The sequence below is a fragment of the Oncorhynchus keta genome, chromosome 26 (assembly GCF_023373465.1).
Source record: "Oncorhynchus keta strain PuntledgeMale-10-30-2019 chromosome 26, Oket_V2, whole genome shotgun sequence".
In the NCBI taxonomy this organism is placed as follows: domain Eukaryota; kingdom Metazoa; phylum Chordata; class Actinopteri; order Salmoniformes; family Salmonidae; genus Oncorhynchus; species Oncorhynchus keta.
The window spans coordinates 39545012-39566901 of NC_068446.1; the positions used below are offsets into that span (position 1 = coordinate 39545012).

The following is a 21890-nucleotide window of genomic DNA, read 5'->3' on the forward strand; positions in this document are numbered from 1 at the left end:
GAGGGCATTCACATAGAGAGAGGGCATTCACATAGAGAGAGAGGGCATTCACATGAGAGAGGGGAGAGAGGGCATTCACATAGAGAGAGAGGGCATTCACATAGAGAGAGAGGGCATTCACATAGAGAGAGGGCATTCACATAGAGAGAGGGCATTCACATAGAGAGAGGGCATTCACATAGAGAGAGGGCATTCACATAGAGAGAGGGCATTCACATAGAGAGAGAGGGCATTCACATAGAGAGAGGGCATTCACATAGAGAGAGAGGGCATTCACATAGAGAGAGAGGGCATTCACATAGAGAGGGCATTCACATAGAGAGAGGGCATTCACATAGAGAGAGGGCATTCACATAGAGAGAGGGCATTCACATAGAGAGAGAGGGCATTCACATAGAGAGAGAGGGCATTCACATAGAGAGAGGGCATTCACATAGAGAGAGGGCATTCACATAGAGAGAGGGGCATTCACATAGAGAGAGGGCATTCACATAGAGAGAGGGCATTCACATAGAGAGAGAGGGCATTCACATAGAGAGGGGCATTCACATAGAGAGAGGGGCATTCACATAGAGAGAGGGCATTCACATAGAGAGAGAGGGCATTCACATAGAGAGAGAGGGCATTCACATAGAGAGAGGGCATTCACATAGAGAGGGCATTCACATAGAGAGAGGGGCATTCACATAGAGAGAGGGCATTCACATAGAGAGAGAGGGCATTCACATAGAGAGAGAGGGCATTCACATAGAGAGAGGGCATTCACATAGAGAGGGAGAGGGCATTCACATAGAGAGAGGGGGCATTCACATAGAGAGAGGGCATTCACATAGAGAGGGCATTCATAGAGAGAGAGGGCATTCACATAGAGAGAGAGGGCATTCACATAGAGAGAGGGCATTCACATAGAGAGAGAGGGCATTCACATTGAGAGAGGGGCATTCACATAGAGAGAGGGCATTCACATAGAGAGAGAGGGCATTCACATAGAGAGAGAGGGCATTCACATAGAGAGAGAGGGCATTCACATAGAGAGAGAGGGCATTCACATAGAGAGAGAGGGCATTCACATAGAGAGAGAGGGCATTCACATAGAGAGAGAGGGCATTCACATAGAGAGAGAGGGCATTCACATAGAGAGAGGGCATTCACATAGAGAGAGGGGGCATTCACATAGAGAGAGGGGGCATTCACATAGAGAGAGGGCATTCACATAGAGAGAGAGGGCATTCACATAGAGGGCATTCACATAGAGAGAGGGCATTCACATAGAGAGAGAGGGCATTCACATAGAGAGAGGGCATTCACATAGAGAGGGCATTCACATAGAGAGAGAGGGCATTCACATAGAGAGAGAGGGCATTCACATAGAGAGAGAGGGCATTCACATAGAGAGAGAGGGCATTCACATAGAGAGAGGGCATTCACATAGAGAGGGGGCATTCACATAGAGGGCATTCACATAGAGAGAGAGGGCATTCACATAGAGAGAGGGCATTCACATAGAGAGAGAGGGCATTCACATAGAGAGAGGGCATTCACATAGAGAGAGAGGGCATTCACATAGAGAGAGAGGGCATTCACATAGAGGGCATTCACATAGAGAGGGCATTCACATAGAGAGAGGGCATTCACATAGAGAGAGAGGGCATTCACATAGAGAGAGAGGGCATTCACATAGAGAGAGAGGGCATTCACATAGAGAGAGGGCATTCACATAGAGAGGGCATTCACATAGAGAGAGGGCATTCACATAGAGAGGGGCATTCACATAGAGAGGGGGCATTCACATAGAGAGAGAGGGCATTCACATAGAGAGAGAGGGCATTCACATAGAGAGAGGGGCATTCACATAGAGAGAGAGGGCATTCACATAGAGAGAGGGAGAGGGCATTCACATAGAGAGAGGGCATTCACATAGAGAGAGAGGGCATTCACATAGAGAGAGAGGGCATTCACATAGAGAGAGAGGGCATTCACATAGAGAGAGGGCATTCACATAGAGAGAGGGCATTCACATAGAGCATTCACATAGAGAGGGCATTCACATAGAGAGGGCATTCACATAGAGAGGGCATTCACATAGAGAGAGAGGGGCATTCACATAGAGAGAGGGCATTCACATAGAGAGAGAGGGCATTCACATAGAGAGAGAGGGCATTCACATAGAGAGGGCATTCACATAGAGAGAGGGCATTCACATAGAGAGGGGGCATTCACATAGAGAGAGGGCATTCACATAGAGAGAGGGCATTCACATAGAGAGAGGGCATTCACATAGAGAGAGGGGCATTCACATAGAGAGAGAGGGCATTCACATAGAGAGAGAGGGCATTCACATAGAGAGGGCATTCACATAGAGAGAGGGCATTCACATAGAGAGAGGGCATTCACATAGAGAGAGGGCATTCACATAGAGAGAGGGCATTCACATAGAGAGAGAGGGCATTCACATAGAGAGAGAGGGCATTCACATAGAGAGAGAGGGCATTCACATAGAGAGAGAGGGCATTCACATAGAGAGGGCATTCACATAGAGAGAGAGGGCATTCACATAGAGAGAGGGCATTCACATAGAGAGAGGGCATTCACATAGAGAGAGGGCATTCACATAGAGAGAGAGGGCATTCACATAGAGAGGGCATTCACATAGAGAGGGCATTCACATAGAGAGGGCATTCACATAGAGAGAGGGCATTCACATAGAGAGCGGGGGCATTCACATAGAGAGAGGGCATTCACATAGAGAGAGGGCATTCATTCACATAGAGAGAGAGGGCATTCACATAGAGAGGGCATTCACATAGAGAGAGGGGCATTCACATAGAGAGGGGCATTCACATAGAGAGAGGGCATTCACATAGAGAGAGAGGGCATTCACATAGAGAGAGAGGGCATTCACATAGAGAGGGGCATTCACATAGAGAGAGGGGCATTCACATAGAGAGAGAGGGCATTCACATAGAGAGGGCATTCACATAGAGAGAGGGGGCATTCACATAGAGAGAGAGGGCATTCACATAGAGAGAGAGGGCATTCACATAGAGAGAGGGGCATTCACATAGAGAGAGAGGGCATTCATATAGAGAGAGAGGGCATTCACATAGAGAGGGCATTCACATAGAGAGGGGCATTCACATAGAGAGAGGGGCATTCACATAGAGAGAGAGGGCATTCACATAGAGAGAGGGGCATTCACATAGAGAGAGGGGCATTCACATAGAGAGAGAGGGCATTCACATAGAGAGAGAGGGCATTCACATAGAGAGAGAGGGCATTCACATAGAGAGAGGGGGCATTCACATAGAGAGAGAGGGCATTCACATTGAGAGAGGGGCCATTCACATAGAGAGGGCATTCACATAGAGAGAAAGGGCATTCACATAGAGAGAGAGGGCATTCACATAGAGAGAGAGGGCATTCACATAGAGAGAGAGGGCATTCACATAGAGAGAGAGCATTCACATAGAGAGAGGGCATTCACATAGAGAGAGAGGGCATTCACATAGAGAGAGGGGCATTCACATAGAGAGAGGGCATTCACATAGAGAGAGGGGCATTCACATAGAGAGAGAGGGCATTCACATAGAGAGAGAGGGCATTCACATAGAGAGAGGGCATTCACATAGAGAGAGGGCATTCACATAGAGAGGGCATTCACATAGAGAGGGGCATTCGCATAGAGAGAGAGGGCATTCACATAGAGAGAGAGGGCATTCACATTGAGAGAGGGGGCATTCACATAGAGAGGGCATTCACATAGAGAGATAGGGCATTCACATAGAGAGAGAGGGCATTCACATAGAGAGAGAGGGCATTCACATAGAGAGAGAGGGCATTCACATAGAGAGAGAGGGCATTCACATAGAGAGAGAGGGCATTCACATAGAGAGAGAGGGCATTCACATAGAGAGGGGGCATTCACATAGAGAGAGAGGGTCCCAGCACGGGGGAACGTGTCCGGTCCTAGCACGGGGGGACGTGTCCGGTCCTAGCACGGGGGGTGTGGGAGACGCATTGCGTCCGGTCCTAGCACGGGGGGACGTGTCCGGTCCTTGCACGGAGGGGTGGGGAGACGCATTGCGTGCGGTCCTAGCACGGGGGGACGTGTCCGGTCCTAGCTCAGGTCCTATACATTGTTTGAGAGATACCAGGTCCTAATACATTGTTTGAGAGATACCACAGCAGCTCAGGTCCTGTACATTGTTTGAGAGATACCAGGTCCTAATACATTGTTTGAGAGTTACCACAGCAGCTCAGGTCCTGTACATTGTTTGAGAGATACCAGGTCCTAATACATTGTTTGAGAGTTACCACAGCAGCTCAGGTCCTGTACATTGTTTGAGAGATACCAGGTCCTAATACATTGTTTGAGAGTTACCACAGCAGCTCAGGTCCTGTACATTGTTTGAGAGATACCACAGCAGCTCAGGTCCTATACATTGTTTGAGAGATACCACAGCAGCTCAGGTCCTGTACATTGTTTGAGAGATACCAGGTCCTGTACATTGTTTGAGAGATACCACAGCAGCTCAGGTCCTGTACATTGTTTGAGAGATACCACAGCAGCTCAGGTCCTGTACATTGTTTGAGAGATACCAGGTCCTAATACATTGTTTGAGAGATACCACAGCAGCTCAGGTCCTGTACATTGTTTGAGAGATACCACAGCAGCTCAGGTCCTGTACATTGTTTGAGAGATACCACAGCAGCTCAGGTCCTGTACATTGTTTGAGAGATACCACAGCAGCTCAGGTCCTGTACATTGTTTGAGAGATACCAGGTCCTAATACATTGTTTGAGAGATACCACAGCAGCTCAGGTCCTGTACATTGTTTGAGAGATACCAGGTCCTATACATTGTTTGAGAGATACCACAGCAGCTCAGGTCCTGTACATTGTTTGAGAGATACCACAGCAGCTCAGGTCCTGTACATTGTTTGAGAGATACCACAGCAGCTCAGGTCCTGTACATTGTTTGAGAGATACCACAGCAGCTCAGGTCCTACCACAGCAGCTCAGGTCCTGTACATTGTTTGAGAGATACCACAGCAGCTCAGGTCCTGTACATTGTTTGAGAGATACCACAGCAGCTCAGGTCCTGTACATTGTTTGAGAGATACCAGGTCCTAATACATTGTTTGAGAGTTACCACAGCAGCTCAGGTCCTGTACATTGTTTGAGAGATACCACAGCAGCTCAGGTCCTGTACATTGTTTGAGAGATACCACAGCAGCTCAGGTCCTGTACATTGTTTGAGAGATACCACAGCAGCTCAGGTCCTGTACATTGTTTGAGAGATACCAGGTCCTGTACATTGTTTGAGAGATACCACAGCAGCTCAGGTCCTGTACATTGTTTGAGAGATACCACAGCAGCTCAGGTCCTGTACATTGTTTGAGAGATACCAGGTCCTAATACATTGTTTGAGAGATACCACAGCAGCTCAGGTCCTGTACATTGTTTGAGAGATACCACAGCAGCTCAGGTCCTGTACATTGTTTGAGAGATACCACAGCAGCTCAGGTCCTGTACATTGTTTGAGAGTTACCACAGCAGCTCAGGTCCTGTACATTGTTTGAGAGATACACAGCAGCTCAGGTCCTGTACATTGTTTGAGAGATACCACAGCAGCTCAGGTCCTGTACATTGTTTGAGAGATACCAGGTCCTAATACATTGTTTGAGAGATACCACAGCAGCTCAGGTCCTGTACATTGTTTGAGAGATACCAGGTCCTGTACATTGTTTGAGAGATACCACAGCAGCTCAGGTCCTGTACATTGTTTGAGAGATACCACAGCAGCTCAGGTCCTGTACATTGTTTGAGAGATACCACAGCAGCTCAGGTCCTGTACATTGTTTGAGAGATACCACAGCAGCTCAGGTCCTGTACATTGTTTGAGAGTTACCACAGCAGCTCAGGTCCTGTACATTGTTTGAGAGATACCACAGCAGCTCAGGTCCTGTACATTGTTTGAGAGATACCACAGCAGCTCAGGTCCTATACATTGTTTGAAAGATACCACAGCAGCTCAGGTCCTGTACATTGTTTGAGAGATACCAGGTCCTGTACATTGTTTGAGAGATACCACAGCAGCTCAGGTCCTGTACATTGTTTGAGAGATACCACAGCAGCTCAGGTCCTGTACATTGTTTGAGAGATACCACAGCAGCTCAGGTCCTGTACATTGTTTGAGAGATACCACAGCAGCTCAGGTCCTGTACATTGTTTGAGAGTTACCACAGCAGCTCAGGTCCTGTACATTGTTTGAGAGATACCACAGCAGCTCAGGTCCTGTACATTGTTTGAGAGATACCACAGCAGCTCAGGTCCAATACATTGTTTGAAAGATACCACAGCAGCTCAGGTCCTGTACATTGTTTGAGAGATACCACAGCAGCTCAGGTCCTATACATTGTTTGAGAGATACCACAGCAGCTCAGGTCCTGTACATTGTTTGAGAGGTACCAGGTCCTAATACATTGTTTGAGAGATACCACAGCAGCTCAGGTCCTATACATTGTTTGAGAGATACCACAGCAGCTCAGGTCCTGTACATTGTTTGAGAGATACCACAGCAGTGTCCCGTGCTGGGCCCGGAATCGCCCCACCCCCCAGTCCTAGGACCGGATGGACCAGACTAATTGCGATATTCGATGCATGGTTTCTGCGTCTGTGTTGACAGAGTTTTGGATGCACTTCTGCTAGCTACTCACTGCAGTGGCTACAGTGATCAGTGGTTTTATATTAGGCCCTAACTTAGGGTCAGTGCAGCTCATGTCGAGAGGTGTGCTGGATTCAGTAAGGTCTCGCCCTGCATCAAGTATGAAGTATAAAGAAAGCTGTATAAGTTGGCAGTACTTACCGAAAAGTGAGTTGGACAAATGGTGTATTGTCTCCTAACTCCATAGTGTGATACCAGTTCCTGAAACGAGCGTGAACAGGTGTGTGCTCAGATTAGAGGCACAGTAACGCATCTATTCATACGACCTGTAGTTCTCAACAAGACTTCCTCATCCGTGTAACCAACCTTCTCCGTCTGCTCATGAACAACTGTTGTCTTTGGTTCAGACCTCTATCCAGATGTTTGTTCTGCCATTTTGAAGTCATCCATCCACAGTCAAGGTGTCACAATACTGTGCTGGCATGAAAGCTGCATTAGATCAAAGGAAAGGTCTGAGATCGACTGGTCCTTGTCTGAGGCAGATATCTCTGTCTGTGCAGTTGTTTTGTCTTTCTGGGGTGATGTACAGAGCTTTCAGAAAGTATTCAGACCCCTTGGCTTTTTCCACATTTTGTTGTGTTACAGCCTTCTAAAATGGATTAAATATATATTTGTAATCCTCAATCTACACACAATAACCCTATAATGACATCACAATACCCCATAATGACAAAGAGAAAACAGGTTTTGAGAAATATCTTAAGTATTCAGACCCTTTGCTATGACACTTGAAATTGAGCTCCGTTGTATCCTGTTTCCATTGATCCTACAACTTGATTGGAGTCCACCTGTGGTAAATTCAATTGATTTGACATGATTTGGAAAGGCACACACCTGTCTATATAAGGTCCCACAGTTGACAGTGCATGTCAGAGCAAAAACCAAGCCGTGAGGTCGACGGAATTGTCCATAGAGCTCAGAGACATAATTGTGTTGGGGCACAGATCTGGGAAGGGTACCATTACCTTTCTGCAGCATTGAATGTCCCCAAGAACACAGTTTGGAACCACCTAGACTCTTCCAAGACTCTTCCAAGAGCTGGCCGCCCGGCCAAACTGAGAAATCGGGGGAGAAGGGCCTTGGTCAAGGAGGTGACCAAGAACCCTATGGCGACACTGACAGAGCTCCAGAGTTCCTCTGTTGAGATTGGATACCCTTCCAGAAGGACAACCATCTCTGCAGCACTCCACCAATCAGGCCTTTATGGTAGCGTGGTCGGACGGAAGCCACTCCTCTGTAAAAGGCACATGACAGCCTGCTTGGAATTTGCCAAAAGTGCCTCTACGGCCAGCCCCCCCTGTAGACCTCCCAGAGTGCCTCTACGGCCAGCCCCCTGTAGACCTCCCAGAGTGCCTCTACGGCCAGCCCCCCCTGTAGACCTCCCAGAGTGCCTCTACGGCCAGCCCCCCCTGTAGACCTCCCAGAGTGCCTCTACGGCCAGCCCCCCCTGTAGACCTCCCAGAGTGCCTCTACGGCCAGCCCCCCCTGTAGACCTCCCAGAGTGCCTCTACGGCCAGCCCCCCCTGTAGACCTCCCAGAGTGCCTCTACGGCCAGCCCCCCCTGTAGACCTCCCAGAGTGCCTCTACGGCCAGCCCCCCCTGTAGACCTCCCAGAGTGCCTCTACGGTCAGCCCCCCCTGCAGACCTCCCAGAGTGCCTCTACGGCCAGCCCCCCCTGCAGACCTCCCAGAGTGCCTCTACGGCCAGCCCCCCCTGCAGACCTCCCAGAGTGCCTCTACGGCCAGCCCCCCCTGTAGACCTCCCAGAGTGCCTCTACGGCCAGCCCCCCCTGTAGACCTCCCAGAGTGCCTCTACGGCCAGCCCCCCCTGTAGACCTCCCATAGTGCCTCTACGGCCAGCCCCCCCTGTAGACCTCCCAGAGTGCCTCTACGGTCAGCCCCCCCTGTAGACCTCCCAGAGTGCCTCTACGGCCAGCCCCCTGTAGACCTCCCAGAGTGCCTCTACGGTCAGCCCCCTGTAGACCTCCCAGAGTGCCTCTACGGTCAGCCCCCCCCCCTGTAGACCTCCCAGAGTGCCTCTACGGTCAGCCCCCTGTAGACCTCCCAGAGTGCCTCTACGGTCCAGCCCCCTGCAGACCTCCCAGAGTGCCTCTACGGTCAGCCCCCCTGTAGACCTCCCAGAGTGCCTCTACGGTCAGCCCCCTGTAGACCTCCCAGAGTGCCTCTACGGTCAGCCCCCCTGTAGACCTCCCAGAGTGCCTCTACGGTCAGCCCCCTGTAGACCTCCCAGAGTGCCTCTACGGTCTGTCGCCCCCCCTCCCCCTGTAGACCTCCCATAGTGCTTCTACAGTCAGCCCCCTGTAGACCTCCCAGAGTGCCTCTACGGTCAGCCCCCTGTAGACCTCCCAGAGTGCCTCTACGGTCAGCCCCCTGTAGACCTCCCAGAGTGCCTCTACGGCCAGCCCCCTGTAGACCTCCCAGAGAGCCTCTACGGCCAGCCCCCTGTAGACCTCCCAGAGAGCCTCTACGGCCAGCCCCCCGTAGACCTCCCAGAGTGCCTCTACGGTCAGCCCCCCCTGTAGACCTCCCAGAGTGCCTCTACGGTCGGACCCCCTGCAGACCTCCCAGAGTGCCTCTACGGTCGGACCCCCTGCAGACCTCCCAGAGTGCCTCTACGGTCGGCCCCCTGTAGACCTCCCAGAGTGTCTCTACGGTCAGCCTCCCCTGTAGACCTCCCAGAGTGCCTCTACGGTCGGCCCCCCTGTAGACCTCCCAGAGTGCCTCTACGGTCAGCCCCCCCCTGTAGACCTCCCATAGTGCTTCTACAGTCAGCCCCTGTAGACCTCCCAGAGTGCCTCTACGGTCAGCCCCCCTGTAGACCTCCCAGAGTGCCTCTACGGCCAGCCCCCTGTAGACCTCCCAGAGTGCCTCTACGGTCAGCCCCCTGTAGACCTCCCAGAGTGCCTCTACGGCCAGCCCCCTGTAGACCTCCCAGAGTGCCTCTACGGTCAGCCCCCCCGTAGACCTCCCAGAGTGCCTCTACGGTCGGACCCCCCTGTAGACCTCCCAGAGTGCCTCTACGGTCGGACCGCCCTGCAGACCTCCCAGAGTGCCTCTACGGTCGGCCCCCCCTGTAGACCTCCCAGAGTGTCTCTACGGTCAGCCTCCCCCCCTGTAGACCTCCCAGAGTGCCTCTACGGTCGGCCCCCTGTAGACCTCCCAGAGTGCCTCTACGGTCGGCCCCCCCTGTAGACCTCCCAGAGTGTCTCTACGGTCAGCCTCCCCCTCTGTAGACCTCCCAGAGTGTCTCTACGGTCAGCCTCCCCCTCTGTAGACCTCCCAGAGTGCCTCTACGGTCAGCCCCCTCTGTAGATCTCCCAGAGTGTCTCTACGGTCAGCCTCCCCCCCTGTAGACCTCCCAGAGTGCCTCTACGGTCAGCCCCCCTGTAGACCTCCCAGAGTGCCTCTACGGTCAGCCCCCCCTGTAGACCTCCCAGAGTGCCTCTACGGTCTGTCGCCCCCTCCCCCTGTAGACCTCCCATAGTGCTTCTACAGTCAGCCCCCTGTAGACCTCCCAGAGTGCCTCTACGGTCAGCCCCCTGTAGACCTCCCAGAGTGCCTCTACGGCCAGCCCCCTGTAGACCTCCCAGAGTGCCTCTACGGTCAGCCCCCTGTAGACCTCCCAGAGTGCCTCTACGGCCAGCCCCCCCTGTAGACCTCCCAGAGTGCCTCTACGGCCAGCCCCCCTGTAGACCTCCCAGAGTGCCTCTACGGTCAGCCCCCCGTGACCTCCCAGAGTGCCTCTACGGTCGGACCCCCTGTAGACCTCCCAGAGTGCCTCTACAGTCGGACCGCCCTGCAGACCTCCCAGAGTGCCTTACGGTCGGCCCCCTGTAGACCTCTCAGAGTGTCTCTGTCAGCCTCCCCCTGTAGACCTCCCAGAGTGCCTCTACGGTCGGCCCCCTGTAGACCTCCCAGAGTGCCTCTCGGTCGGCCCCCTGTAGACCTCCCAGAGTGTCTCTACGGTCAGCCTCCCCCTCTGTAGACCTCCCAGAGTGTCTCTACGGTCTGTCCCCCCTCTGTAGACCTCCCAGAGTGCCTCACGGTCGGCCCCCTCTGTAGATCTCCCAGAGTGAGTGTTCAGCCTCCCCTCTGTAGACCTCCCAGAGTGTCTCTACGGCCAGCCTCCCCTCTTAGACCTCCCAGAGTGCCTCTACGGTCTTTTAGACCTCCCAAGGATGTTTGACCTCCCAGAGTGCCTTTCTAGACCTCCCAGAGTGCCTTTACGGTGAGACCTCCCAGAGTGCCTCTACGGTCAGCCCCCTGTAGACCTCCCAGAGTGCCTCTACGGTCAGGTGGACCTCCCAGAGTGCCTCTACGGTCATCTAGACCTCCCAGAGTGAACGGTCAGCCCCCCGTAGACCTCCCAGAGTGCCTCTACGGTCCCCCCGTAGACCTCCCAGAGTGCCTCTACGGTCAGCCCCCGTAGACCTCCCAGAGTGCCTCTACGGTCCCCCCCTGGTAGACCTCCCAGAGTGCCTCTACGGTCAGCCCCTGTAGACCTCCCAGAGTGCCAAACGGTCAGCCCCCCATTTCCCAGAGTTTACGGTCAGCCCCCCAGACCTCCCAGAGTTCTATATTTGAAAGACCTCCCAGAGAAAAATATCGCTTCTGTCCTCATTACTTTTTTATATCTAACTTACTGTCACTGTCTACATGACGTTTGTTGGCCTATTCCTTCATGTCATTCTGTTAACCTGTCTGTCTCTCTCCTCTCTGTCTGTCTCTCTCCTCTCTGTCTGTCTCTCTCTGTCTCTGCGAATGCAGCCGTGACAACTATAAAGGGAGTGTTCATTCTCCAATCGATGTGTCAATATCCCTTAACTCATTTTGCTGCGGCTTTTAATCCAAAAGGATGTTTGCCAGCTTTCTCTTCCAGATCTTTACGGTGAAATGAGAAAGAAAAAAAGTCCCTGCCAGGTGGAAAAATGTCGATCTGCCCTTGAGAAAAGCACTTAACCCTAATTGGTCCAGGGTCGCCGTCAATATTGGCTGATCCCTGGTCATGACCCCGCTCTCCGAGGGTGTCGCAGGGGAGTGCGATATGCAACAAAAACACATTTGCATTTCACACCACACACTTTCATATATTTGAAACAGGAAAAATATAAGCACCCCTTATTTGACCCTTTACAGTCCAGTTGGGTATTCTGACTGTCAAGATAGTTGCTCTACATATGGACACTTGATTGGAGTGATGTGGAGACTAGTTGCTCTACATATGGACACTTGATTGGAGTGATGTGGAGACTAGTTGCTCTACATATGGACACTTGATTGGAGTGATGTGGAGACTAGTTGCTCTACATATGGACACTTGATTGGAGTGATGTGGAGACTAGTTGCTCTACATATGGACACTTGATTGGAGTGATGTGGAGACTGCACTTTTGGAGGCCCTCCTGGCTACCATTGAAAATCCCTTCGCTCTCATGAATGATGTTTTGGTATTTTGACCAGATTTAAGATCTGAGATCTGCGAAGAATATCTAGGTCATCTTGGCTCACCTCATTTTAATTGGCCGAGTAAGCGGTAGTCTGTCCTTAAACCACAGAGTTTTGGGGGAGTATCTGGATCTTCTGCTTCCCTCTTTTAAGCCTACGCATCCCCACAGGAGAGTACTAGACATCAGCCCCAGAGCTCTGTAGCTGGACAGGAAATCACTTGGTAGACTTGGAAGAGGTTGATAGGAATATGACATCTCCATAGGTAATTGACTGGGCACACTTGAATTGTCAAAGCCTGACGGTTCCCTCCTCCTCTCACTTTTTTTTCCATTACATATCTTAATTCACTACGGCTCTCTCCCTCTCTTGCTCTTCCACTCTGTTTCACGGGTAGTAAATTAATGGCGCAGTGTAGCATCAGTGTCTTCTGCTACATCTCGTGTGTGTGAGCTGAATTAAATATCCTTACGGAGTGGTAGGCTGCAACACGTAGCGAGGGAGGGGTGGAGACAGAGCGAGGCAAGCAGAGGGAGGAAGGGAACGACAACAGAAAGCTAGAGATCTTATCAGGCCTTCTCCACAGACGTCTGGGTTGATATTCTTCAGCGACGTTATCAGAGAATTTTAGGCAGGCAAAACGCTCTCATGTTGTACTCTGACCTTGTCTTACCCAGGTGAATAATGATGAATAATGATGCTGAAAACTGCTTCTGGTTGAAACTCGGCAAACTCAAAGACTCCACAAAAGGCTTCACCAATCACAACAACACTCTTTTGGGGGTTGGTGAAAGTCCATCCTGACCAAGTTGACTTGTTATTTGTGACATGAACACGTTGATTAATTTCAGTGAAACTGTAAGTTGGATGGGGAAGAAACATTATGGTGGAAACTGCAAAATGCCTTGGAATCCATTTGTGCTAACCATCGAAGTGCTGTTGGGATTTAGGTTACAACAGTTGGACAGTTCGGGGAGAAGGCTGACAGCATGCATTCTGGGAAATGGATGACTGGATGACTCATTGCTTGACCTCATACATTCCTTGTTTTTGTGTGGTGCTGTCACTTCCATTGTGGTGTTATCTCGGGCTGCACTGTATGTCAAAGGATTGATTGGCTGCACAGGCCTGTTGGTGTGTGAAAAGCCTGTCGTCACACAACACAAGGCCTCAGGGCAGGACGTGTGTACTGTACGACATTTCAAAACGCAAAGCCTGTCCTTGGTCGAGCTGCTCTATGGCTTGGTACTTTTGTGTGAATTACTGGCTGGATTTTGGCATGGTCCTTGCAGAATGCCCTGGGGGACGCCCAATGTCTATCTTTCTCCTTTGAGTGATGTCACATTGAAAGGGGGCGGGGCTACGTGCTATATTACTGTATCGCCACGTCTCACAGCTCAGATGGAGGGGTGGTGCCACCGTGTGTTTGTGTGTCTCCTCCCATGCAGGCTTTGAAGGCTGCTCCATGGTGCCCTCTATCTACCCGCTGGAGACATTGCACAACTCACTGTCCCTCAAGCAGGTGGACAAGTTTCTCAATGCCGTGTGTGAGCATAGCAGCGATGCCCACGCCAAGACCATGAAAGGTAAGCATTCTAGTCAGAGAAATGCATATAGAGAGTTGGGCCATTGAAGTTTCTGCATTATGATGCATTTACATGAAACTACAACATTCTATGGCAGCCATGTTGGCTCCCCCATTAACATTACATGGGGAATAGAATGTCAAGAATGAGCATTATGATGCATTTACATGAAACCACAACATTAATTCTAGGAACAACATACCTAGCCTCTACAATACAGACCTGATACAAGATCTGTTTGTGCTGTCGTACCAACTCCTATGGCCATTGGCCTGATAATGACCATAAGTGTTGGCAAGATTGGAGAAACAGATCTGGGACCAGGCAAACAAATGAATATATTTGGTGTCAGTCATCACTGTCTTTCTCAGTGGCATATAATACATCCACCTTTTATGATGTTTAGTAGCGAACATGATCGTTTCCCTCCAGCTCTCTCTGCCTTGTTCGACACGTCGAGTCAGGGGTACAGCCAGACACACATCTACCCCCACCCACCGAAAGCTCTGTCCTCCTCAGAAACTCCTGTCCGTTCCCCCGAATGCCCACTTTGGTGTGAGTATAGCGACGTCCACGTTCTTCAGTCTTCATATATATTTCTTTAAAACATATCTAGCTCTTTTAAATGTGAGAATATTAAACGCTAAACTAAATACTGAGCATTAACATCACCGTACTGTACTTGTACCACCGAGTAATATGCTGCGTTCTTTTGAGTACCAATTAGCTACAGTAGGCCAACCTGGCAGTCTGGCATTTCTGCTTCTCAAAGTGCTATAGTGAGTTACAGTAGATGCATATGCAAAACTTTACAATCAATGCAGGTTCAGGTGCATGTCAGTCCGACCACAACCCCGTGGGTAGGTTAGTTTGAGATTACTACCCACTCAGTCCCTTCAGATGTGAAAACATCAAAGTGATGCTAAGGGCTAGGGAAAAGGGTTCGTTTTAGGACTCAACACTACAGTAGTAATGCACATCTCCATTGGTGTTCAGTGGGGCAACAGAGAATGTTTTAGGGACTCAACACTACAGTAGTAATGCACATCTCCATTGGTGTTCAGTGGGGCAACAGAGAATGTTTTAGGGACTCAACACTACAGTAGTAATGCACATCTCCATTGGTGTTCAGTGGGGCAACAGAGAATGTTTTAGGGACTCAACACTACAGTAGTAATGCGCATCTCCATTAGTGTTCAGTGGGGCAACAGAGAATGTTTTAGGACTCAACACTACAGTAGTAATGCACATCTCCATTGGTGTTCAGTGGAGCAACAGAGAATGTTTTAGGACTCAACACTACAGTAGTAATGCACATCTCCATTGGTGTTCAGTGGAGCAACAGAGAATGTTTTAGGGACTCAACACTACAGTAGTAATGCACATCTCCATTGGTGTTCAGTGGGGCAACAGAGAATGTTTTAGGGACTCAACACTACAGTAGTAATGCACATCTCCATTGGTGTTCAGTGGGGCAACAGAGAATGTTTTAGGGACTCAACACTACAGTAGTAATGCACATCTCCATTGGTGTTCAGTGGGGCAACAGAGAATGTTTTAGGACTCAACACTACAGTAGTAATGCACATCTCCATTAGTGTTCAGTGGGGAAACAGAGAATGTTTTAGGGACTCAACACTACAGTAGTAATGCACATCTCCATTGGTGTTCAGTGGGGCAACAGAGAATGTTTTAGGACTCAACACTACAGTAGTAATGCACATCTCCATTGGTGTTCAGTGGGGCAACAGAGAATGTTTTAGGGACTCAACACTACAGTAGTAATGCACATCTCCATTGGTGTTCAGTGGGGCAACAGAGAATGTTTTAGGACTCAACACTACAGTAGTAATGCACATCTCCATTGGTGTTCAGTGAGGCAACAGAGAATGTTTTAGGGACTCAACACTACAGTAGTAATGCACATCTCCATTGGTGTTCAGTGGGGCAACAGAGAATGTTTTAAAACAAAATGAATGTCTTATTGAACAGTCTGTTTGGAGCCTATTGTTGCCTAATGGTTACCAGGCCAACCAGCACCAGAGACAGAGGTTTCCCAGAGCAGGACGTTTAAAAAGCCTAAAACTGTCAGATTAACTAAATAAGAGCGCTGTGTTTTAGTCTTTCTTTGCCAAGAAGAGAGGCGCTATCAATGTAAGACTTCTGTAAAAGTAGGACTCGGGATAATAACCCCCCTTAGTTTTATCTAGCCATCTCTGCCTCGCCGCTGGGGTCCATTGTTGTCGGTGCCCCCCTCCAGTGGGGATTAATTTGGTCCTTCACCAGTCTTTTAGTTTCAACAGCTGCTGTGAGCTTCTTTATCTCTGTCTCTTTCTTTCTGTCTCTCCTTTATCTCTGTCTCTCTCTTTCTGTCTCTCTCCTTTATCTCTGTCTCTCTCTCTCCTTTCTGTCTCTCTCTTTCTGTCTCTCTCCTTTCTCTGTCCCTCTTTCTCTCTCCTTTCTCTCTCCTTTCTTTCTGTCTCTCTCTTTCTGTCTCTCCTTTCTCTCTCTTTCTGTCTCTCTTTTCTCTCTCTTTCTGTCTCTCTTTTCTGTCTCTCTCCTTTATCTCTCTCTCTTTCTGTCTCCTTTATCTTTCTCTCTTTCTGTCTCTCTCTTTCTGTCTCTCTTTCTGTCTCTCTCTTTTCTCTCTCACTCTTTCTGTCTCTCTCCTTTCTCTGTCCCTCTCTTTCTGTCTCTCCTTTCTGTCTCTCCTTTCTGTCTCTCTTTCTCTCTCCTTTCTCTCTCTCCTTTCTCTCTCTCCTTTCTCTCTCTCTTTCTGTCTCTCCTTTCTCTCTCTTTCTGTCTCTCTCCTTTCTCTCTCTCTTTCTGTCTCCTTTCTCTCTCTTTCTGTCTCTCTCTTTCTGTCTCTCTCCTTTATCTCTGTCTCTCTATTTCTGTCTCTCTCCTTTCTCTGTCTCGCTCTTTCTGTCTCTCCTTTATCTCTCTTTCTGTCTCCTTTCTCTCTCTGTCTCTCCCTTCTGTCTCACTCCTTTATCTCTGTCTCTCTCCTTTATCTCTGTCTCTGTCTGTCTCTCTCTCTTATCTCTCTCTCTTTCTGTCTCTCCTTAATCTCTGTCTGTGTGTCTCTCTCCTCTCTTTCTGTCTCTCTCTTTCTGTCTCTCTCCTTTATCTCTCTCTCTTTCGGTCTCTCCTCTCTTTCTGTCTCTCTCTTTCTGTCTCTCCTTTCTCTCTCTCTTTCTGTCTCTCCTTTCTCTCTCTCTTTCTGTCTCTCATTTATCTGTCTCTCTCCTTTATCTCTCTCTCTTTCTGTCTCCCTCCTTTATTTCTGTCTTTCTCCTTTCTCTGTCTCGCTCCTTTATCTCTTTCGCTCTCGCCCCAAAATCGAACTTGCAGTAACCATAGCTTTATCTGTCTCTCTTCCGTCTTAATAACCCATGTAATGTTTATTAGGGTGTAGAGGAGGAGTAGAAAGCATGCTGGAGGTTAGAAGTGTCCCTCTGATGAATAGCAGCTTTGTTCTCATTTGAGTGTGGCGTAACATTTGTTTATTTTCTCACTAGACTCTGTAGACTGAATTCATTGCAGAAGGTAAACAGTTTTACGGGAAATTAGATATACGTCTGTGATTTGTATATGTATGGAAACAAATTAGATTCAACACCAATAGATTTCGCCCAGCGGTAGATTTTCGCCCAGCGGTAGAGTTTCGCCCAGCGGTAGAGTTTCGCCCAGCGGTAGAGTTTCGCCCAGCGGTAGAGTTTCGCCCAGCGGTAGAGTGACTGATATTACACTTCAAATTTGATATGTTGTTTAATAATGTTTGACGCATTGTAAATAATCATTTGTTTTTAATTGACTTACATGTATAAATGAAGGTACAAAATAATTATCCCATCACAATTACTTGTTTATGTTCATGTTTGTGTGGGTCTCTCTCTCTCTTTTTCTTTGTGTGTGTGCAGACAGCAGTGGCCCCTCTAGCACAGTGTTCAGTGGAAGGTCCTCTTCCCCCACCTCAGTGAACCCAGACATACATTTCAGCTTCAGTGAGTAGACCACAGCCCCCTCACTGGATCCCACAGAGAAACTAGAGGACAACACAACACCTGGATCCACTCCCTATTAATCCATCCACCCACCATCTATTCATCTGTCCACCCACCCAGCCATTCATCCATCCACACTATGACTTCTACCCGCCTGTGAGTGCTTTCAAACTAATCACAGTCACATATAGTGCTGGACCCTAAGGACCGCCCAGTCTCATTTTGTGGACAAAAACAAACCAAAACCCACTAGCCCCTCCCCTCAGGCGGATGTGTGTCCAACCAACACTCTGCCCCAGTTGAGCAACAGCGAGGGGAGCCTATCCCCAGGCTCCTTTGCAGTGTATAGACGGGCCTGAGGCGGGACGGATCCCTGCCATCTGTCCCAGATTCAGACTGCTGTCCTGCTGTCTGTCCCAGATTCAGACTGCTGTCCTGCCGTCTGTCCCGGATTCAGACTGCTGTCCTGCTGTCTGTCCCGGATTCAGACTGCTGTCCTGCTGTCTGTCCCAGATTCAGACTGCTGTCCTGCTGTCTGTCCCAGATTCAGACTGCTGTCCTGCCGTCCTGCTGTCCCAGATTCAGACTGCTGTCCTGCAGTCTGTCCCAGATTCAGACTGCTGTCCTGCTGTCTGTCCCAGATTCAGACTGCTGTCCTGCTGTCTGTCCCAGATTCAGACTGCTGTCCTGCTGTCTGTCCCAGATTCAGACTGCTGTCCTGCTGTCTGTCCCAGATTCAGACTGCTGTCCTGCCGTCCTGCTGTCCCAGATTCAGACTGCTGTCCTGCAGTCTGTCCCAGATTCAGACTGCTGTCCTGCTGTCTGTCCCAGATTCAGACTGCTGTCCTGCTGTCTGTCCCAGATTCAGACTGCTGTCCTGCTGTCTGTCCCAGATTCAGACTGCTGTCCTGCCGTCTGTCCCAGATTCAGACTGCTGTCCTGCCGTCTGTCCCGGATTCAGACTGCTGTCCTGCTGTCTGTCCCAGATTCAGACTGCTGTCCTGCTGTCTGTCCCGGATTCAGACTGTGGCTGCTGATTAGAGACGATGGGAGAAACAGGAGCTGATTATTTCCATGCTTCATCCAAATCCTATTCTATATGGAACAGCACACACAAAATGTGCCGGTGCACGAGTACCTCCTCTCTCAGAGGAGGGAGGCAGGTTCAGAATGTTCTGCCTTTTCATTCAGGGCTGACCATATTCTTTGGAACACAGAGATAGTTGAGCCAGTTGATTAAATATGGACTATTTTCTCCAGTTTTGTTAGTGTTGTCCCTTTTATTTTTTTGTATACTGTTTGGGTTTCCGTACTTTACATGATTTTGGGGGAAAGGGTAGAATACAATGGGGATACTATTTCCTGTCATTGTCTACACAGCATTTTCATACCACTTTGTCTCAAAATAACAACTCCTTCTATACACATACTGGTTATGTTTTAAGTGTAAAAGATATTTCATACACCTCCTTCAACCTACCAAACATATAAACAATACACGTGCCTCAGCTCCCTTACAACGAGAATCAGTGTTACTGAATCTAATTCTTTTACAGTGTTTCAAGGGTAAACCACTCCAGAGGAAGTAGCTGACTGTATTTTAGGCTACTTCAGTCTGTACTGGATCCAGTCCTCATACTAGTTTAAACATGTCTGCTGTTTTGCCATAGTTCAGTGTTTAATATGAATTTAAACGATTCTATATCATATGTTGTAATGTATATTATTTTGTCATCCGTGTTGCACCTGAGAGGATAATAAACGTATATTGAATGTAATGTAATTAGGGCTAAACAATCAAATAAAAATGAGATGGGAGGGATCCGTTAAATCGTTTTTACAGAACATATCGTTATGAATACAACTTCGTACAAAACATATCGTTATGAATACAACTTCGTACAAAACATATCGTTATGAATACAACTTCGTACAACTTCGTACAAAACATATCGTTATGAATACAACTTCGTACAAAACATATCGTTATGAATACAACGTACAAAACATATCGTTATGAATACAACTTCGTACAAAACATATCGTTATGAATACAACTACAAAACATATCGTTATGAATACAACTTCGTACAAAACATATCGTTATGAATACAACTTCGTACAAAACATATCGTTATGAATACAAATACAAAACATACGTTATGAATACAACTTCGTACAAAACGTATCGTTATGAATACAACTTCGTACAAAACGTATCGTTATGAATACAACTTCGTACAAAACATATCGTTATGAATACAACTTCGTACAACTTCGTACAAAACATATCGTTATGAATACAACTTCGTACAACTTCGTACAAAACATATCGTTATGAATACAACTTCGTACAAAACATATCGTTATGAATACAACTTCGTACAAAACATATCGTTATGAATACAACTTCGTACAACTTCGTACAAAACATATCGTTATGAATACAACTTCGTACAACTTCGTACAAAACATATCGTTATGAATACAACTTCGTACAAAACATATCGTTATGAATACAACTTCGTACAAAACATATCGTTATGAATACAACTTCGTACAAAACATATCGTTATGAATACAACTTCGTACAAAACGTATCGTTATGAATACAACTTCGTACAAAACGTATCGTTATGAATACAACTTCGTACAAAACGTATCGTTATGAATACAACTTCGTACAAAACGTATCGTTATGAATACAAACAAAACAACGTTATGAATACAACTTCGTACAAAACATATCGTTATGAATACAACTTCGTACAAAACATATCGTTATGAATAAACGTACAAAACATATCGTTATGAATACAACTTCGTACAAAACATATCGTTATGAATACAACTTCGTACAAAACATATCGTTATGAATACAACTTCGTACAAAACGTATCGTTATGAATACAACTTCGTACAAAACATATCGTTATGAATACAACTTCGTACAAAACATATCGTTATGAATACAACTTCGTACAAAACATACGTTATCGTTATCGTTATGAATACAACTATCGTTATGAATACAACTTCGTACAAAACGTATCGTTATGAATACAATACAAAACAATATCGTTATGAATAAAAACGTATCGTTATGAATACAACTTCGTACAAAACGTATCGTTATGAATACAACCGTACAAAACATATCGTTATGAATACAACTTCGTACAAAAATCGTTATGAATACAATACAAAACAATCGTTATGAATACAACTTCGTACAAAACATATCGTTATGAATACAACTATCGTTATGAATACAAAACGTATCGTTATGAATACAACGTTATGAATACAACTTCGTACAAAACATATCGTTATGAATACAACTTCGTACAAAACGTATCGTTATGAATACAAAACATATCGTTATGAATACAACTTCGTACAAAACATATCGTTATGAATCGTACAAAACATATCGTTATGAATACAACTTCGTACAAAACATATCGTTATGAATACAATACAAAACATATCGTTATGAATACGTACAAAACATATCGTTATGAATACAACTTCGTACAAAACATATCGTTATGAATACAACTTCGTACAAAACATATCGTTATGAATACAACTTCGTACAAAACATATCGTTATGAATACAACATATCGTTATGAATCGTACAAAACATATCGTTATGAATACAACTTTGTACAAAACATATCGTTATGAATACAACTTCGTACAAAACATATCGTTATGAATACAAAAAAATCGTTATGAATACAACTTCGTACAAAACATATCGTTATGAATACAACTTCGTACAACTTCGTACAAAACATATCGTTATGAATACAACTTCGTACAAAACGTATCGTTATGAATACAACTTCGTACAAAACGTATCGTTATGAATACAACTTCGTACAAAACGTATCGTTATGAATACAACTTCGTACAAAACGTATCGTTATGAATACAACTTCGTACAAAACGTATCGTTATGAATACAACTTCGTACAAAACGTATCGTTATGAATACAACTTCGTACAAAACGTATCGTTATGAATACAACTTCGTACAAAACGTATCGTTATGAATACAACTTTGTACAAAACGTATCGTTATGAATACAACTTCGT

General features: G+C 47.3%; 1 protein-coding gene across 3 annotated transcripts in view; it reads left to right on the forward strand.

Annotated features, from left to right (window-relative positions):
- Positions 1 to 19778, forward strand: part of ppip5k1b (diphosphoinositol pentakisphosphate kinase 1b) — a 150433-nt gene extending 130655 nt beyond the window's left edge. For all 3 annotated transcript variants that reach the window (XM_052480800.1, XM_052480799.1, XM_052480801.1), the window contains 3 exons: positions 13641 to 13778; positions 14211 to 14333; positions 17702 to 19778. In XM_052480800.1, coding sequence (XP_052336760.1) covers positions 13641 to 13778; positions 14211 to 14333; positions 17702 to 17793 — 353 coding nt within the window. In that variant the 3' untranslated portion in view covers positions 17794 to 19778. The remainder of the gene's footprint in view (positions 1 to 13640; positions 13779 to 14210; positions 14334 to 17701) is intronic.
- Positions 19779 to 21890: the final 2112 nt, after the last annotated feature.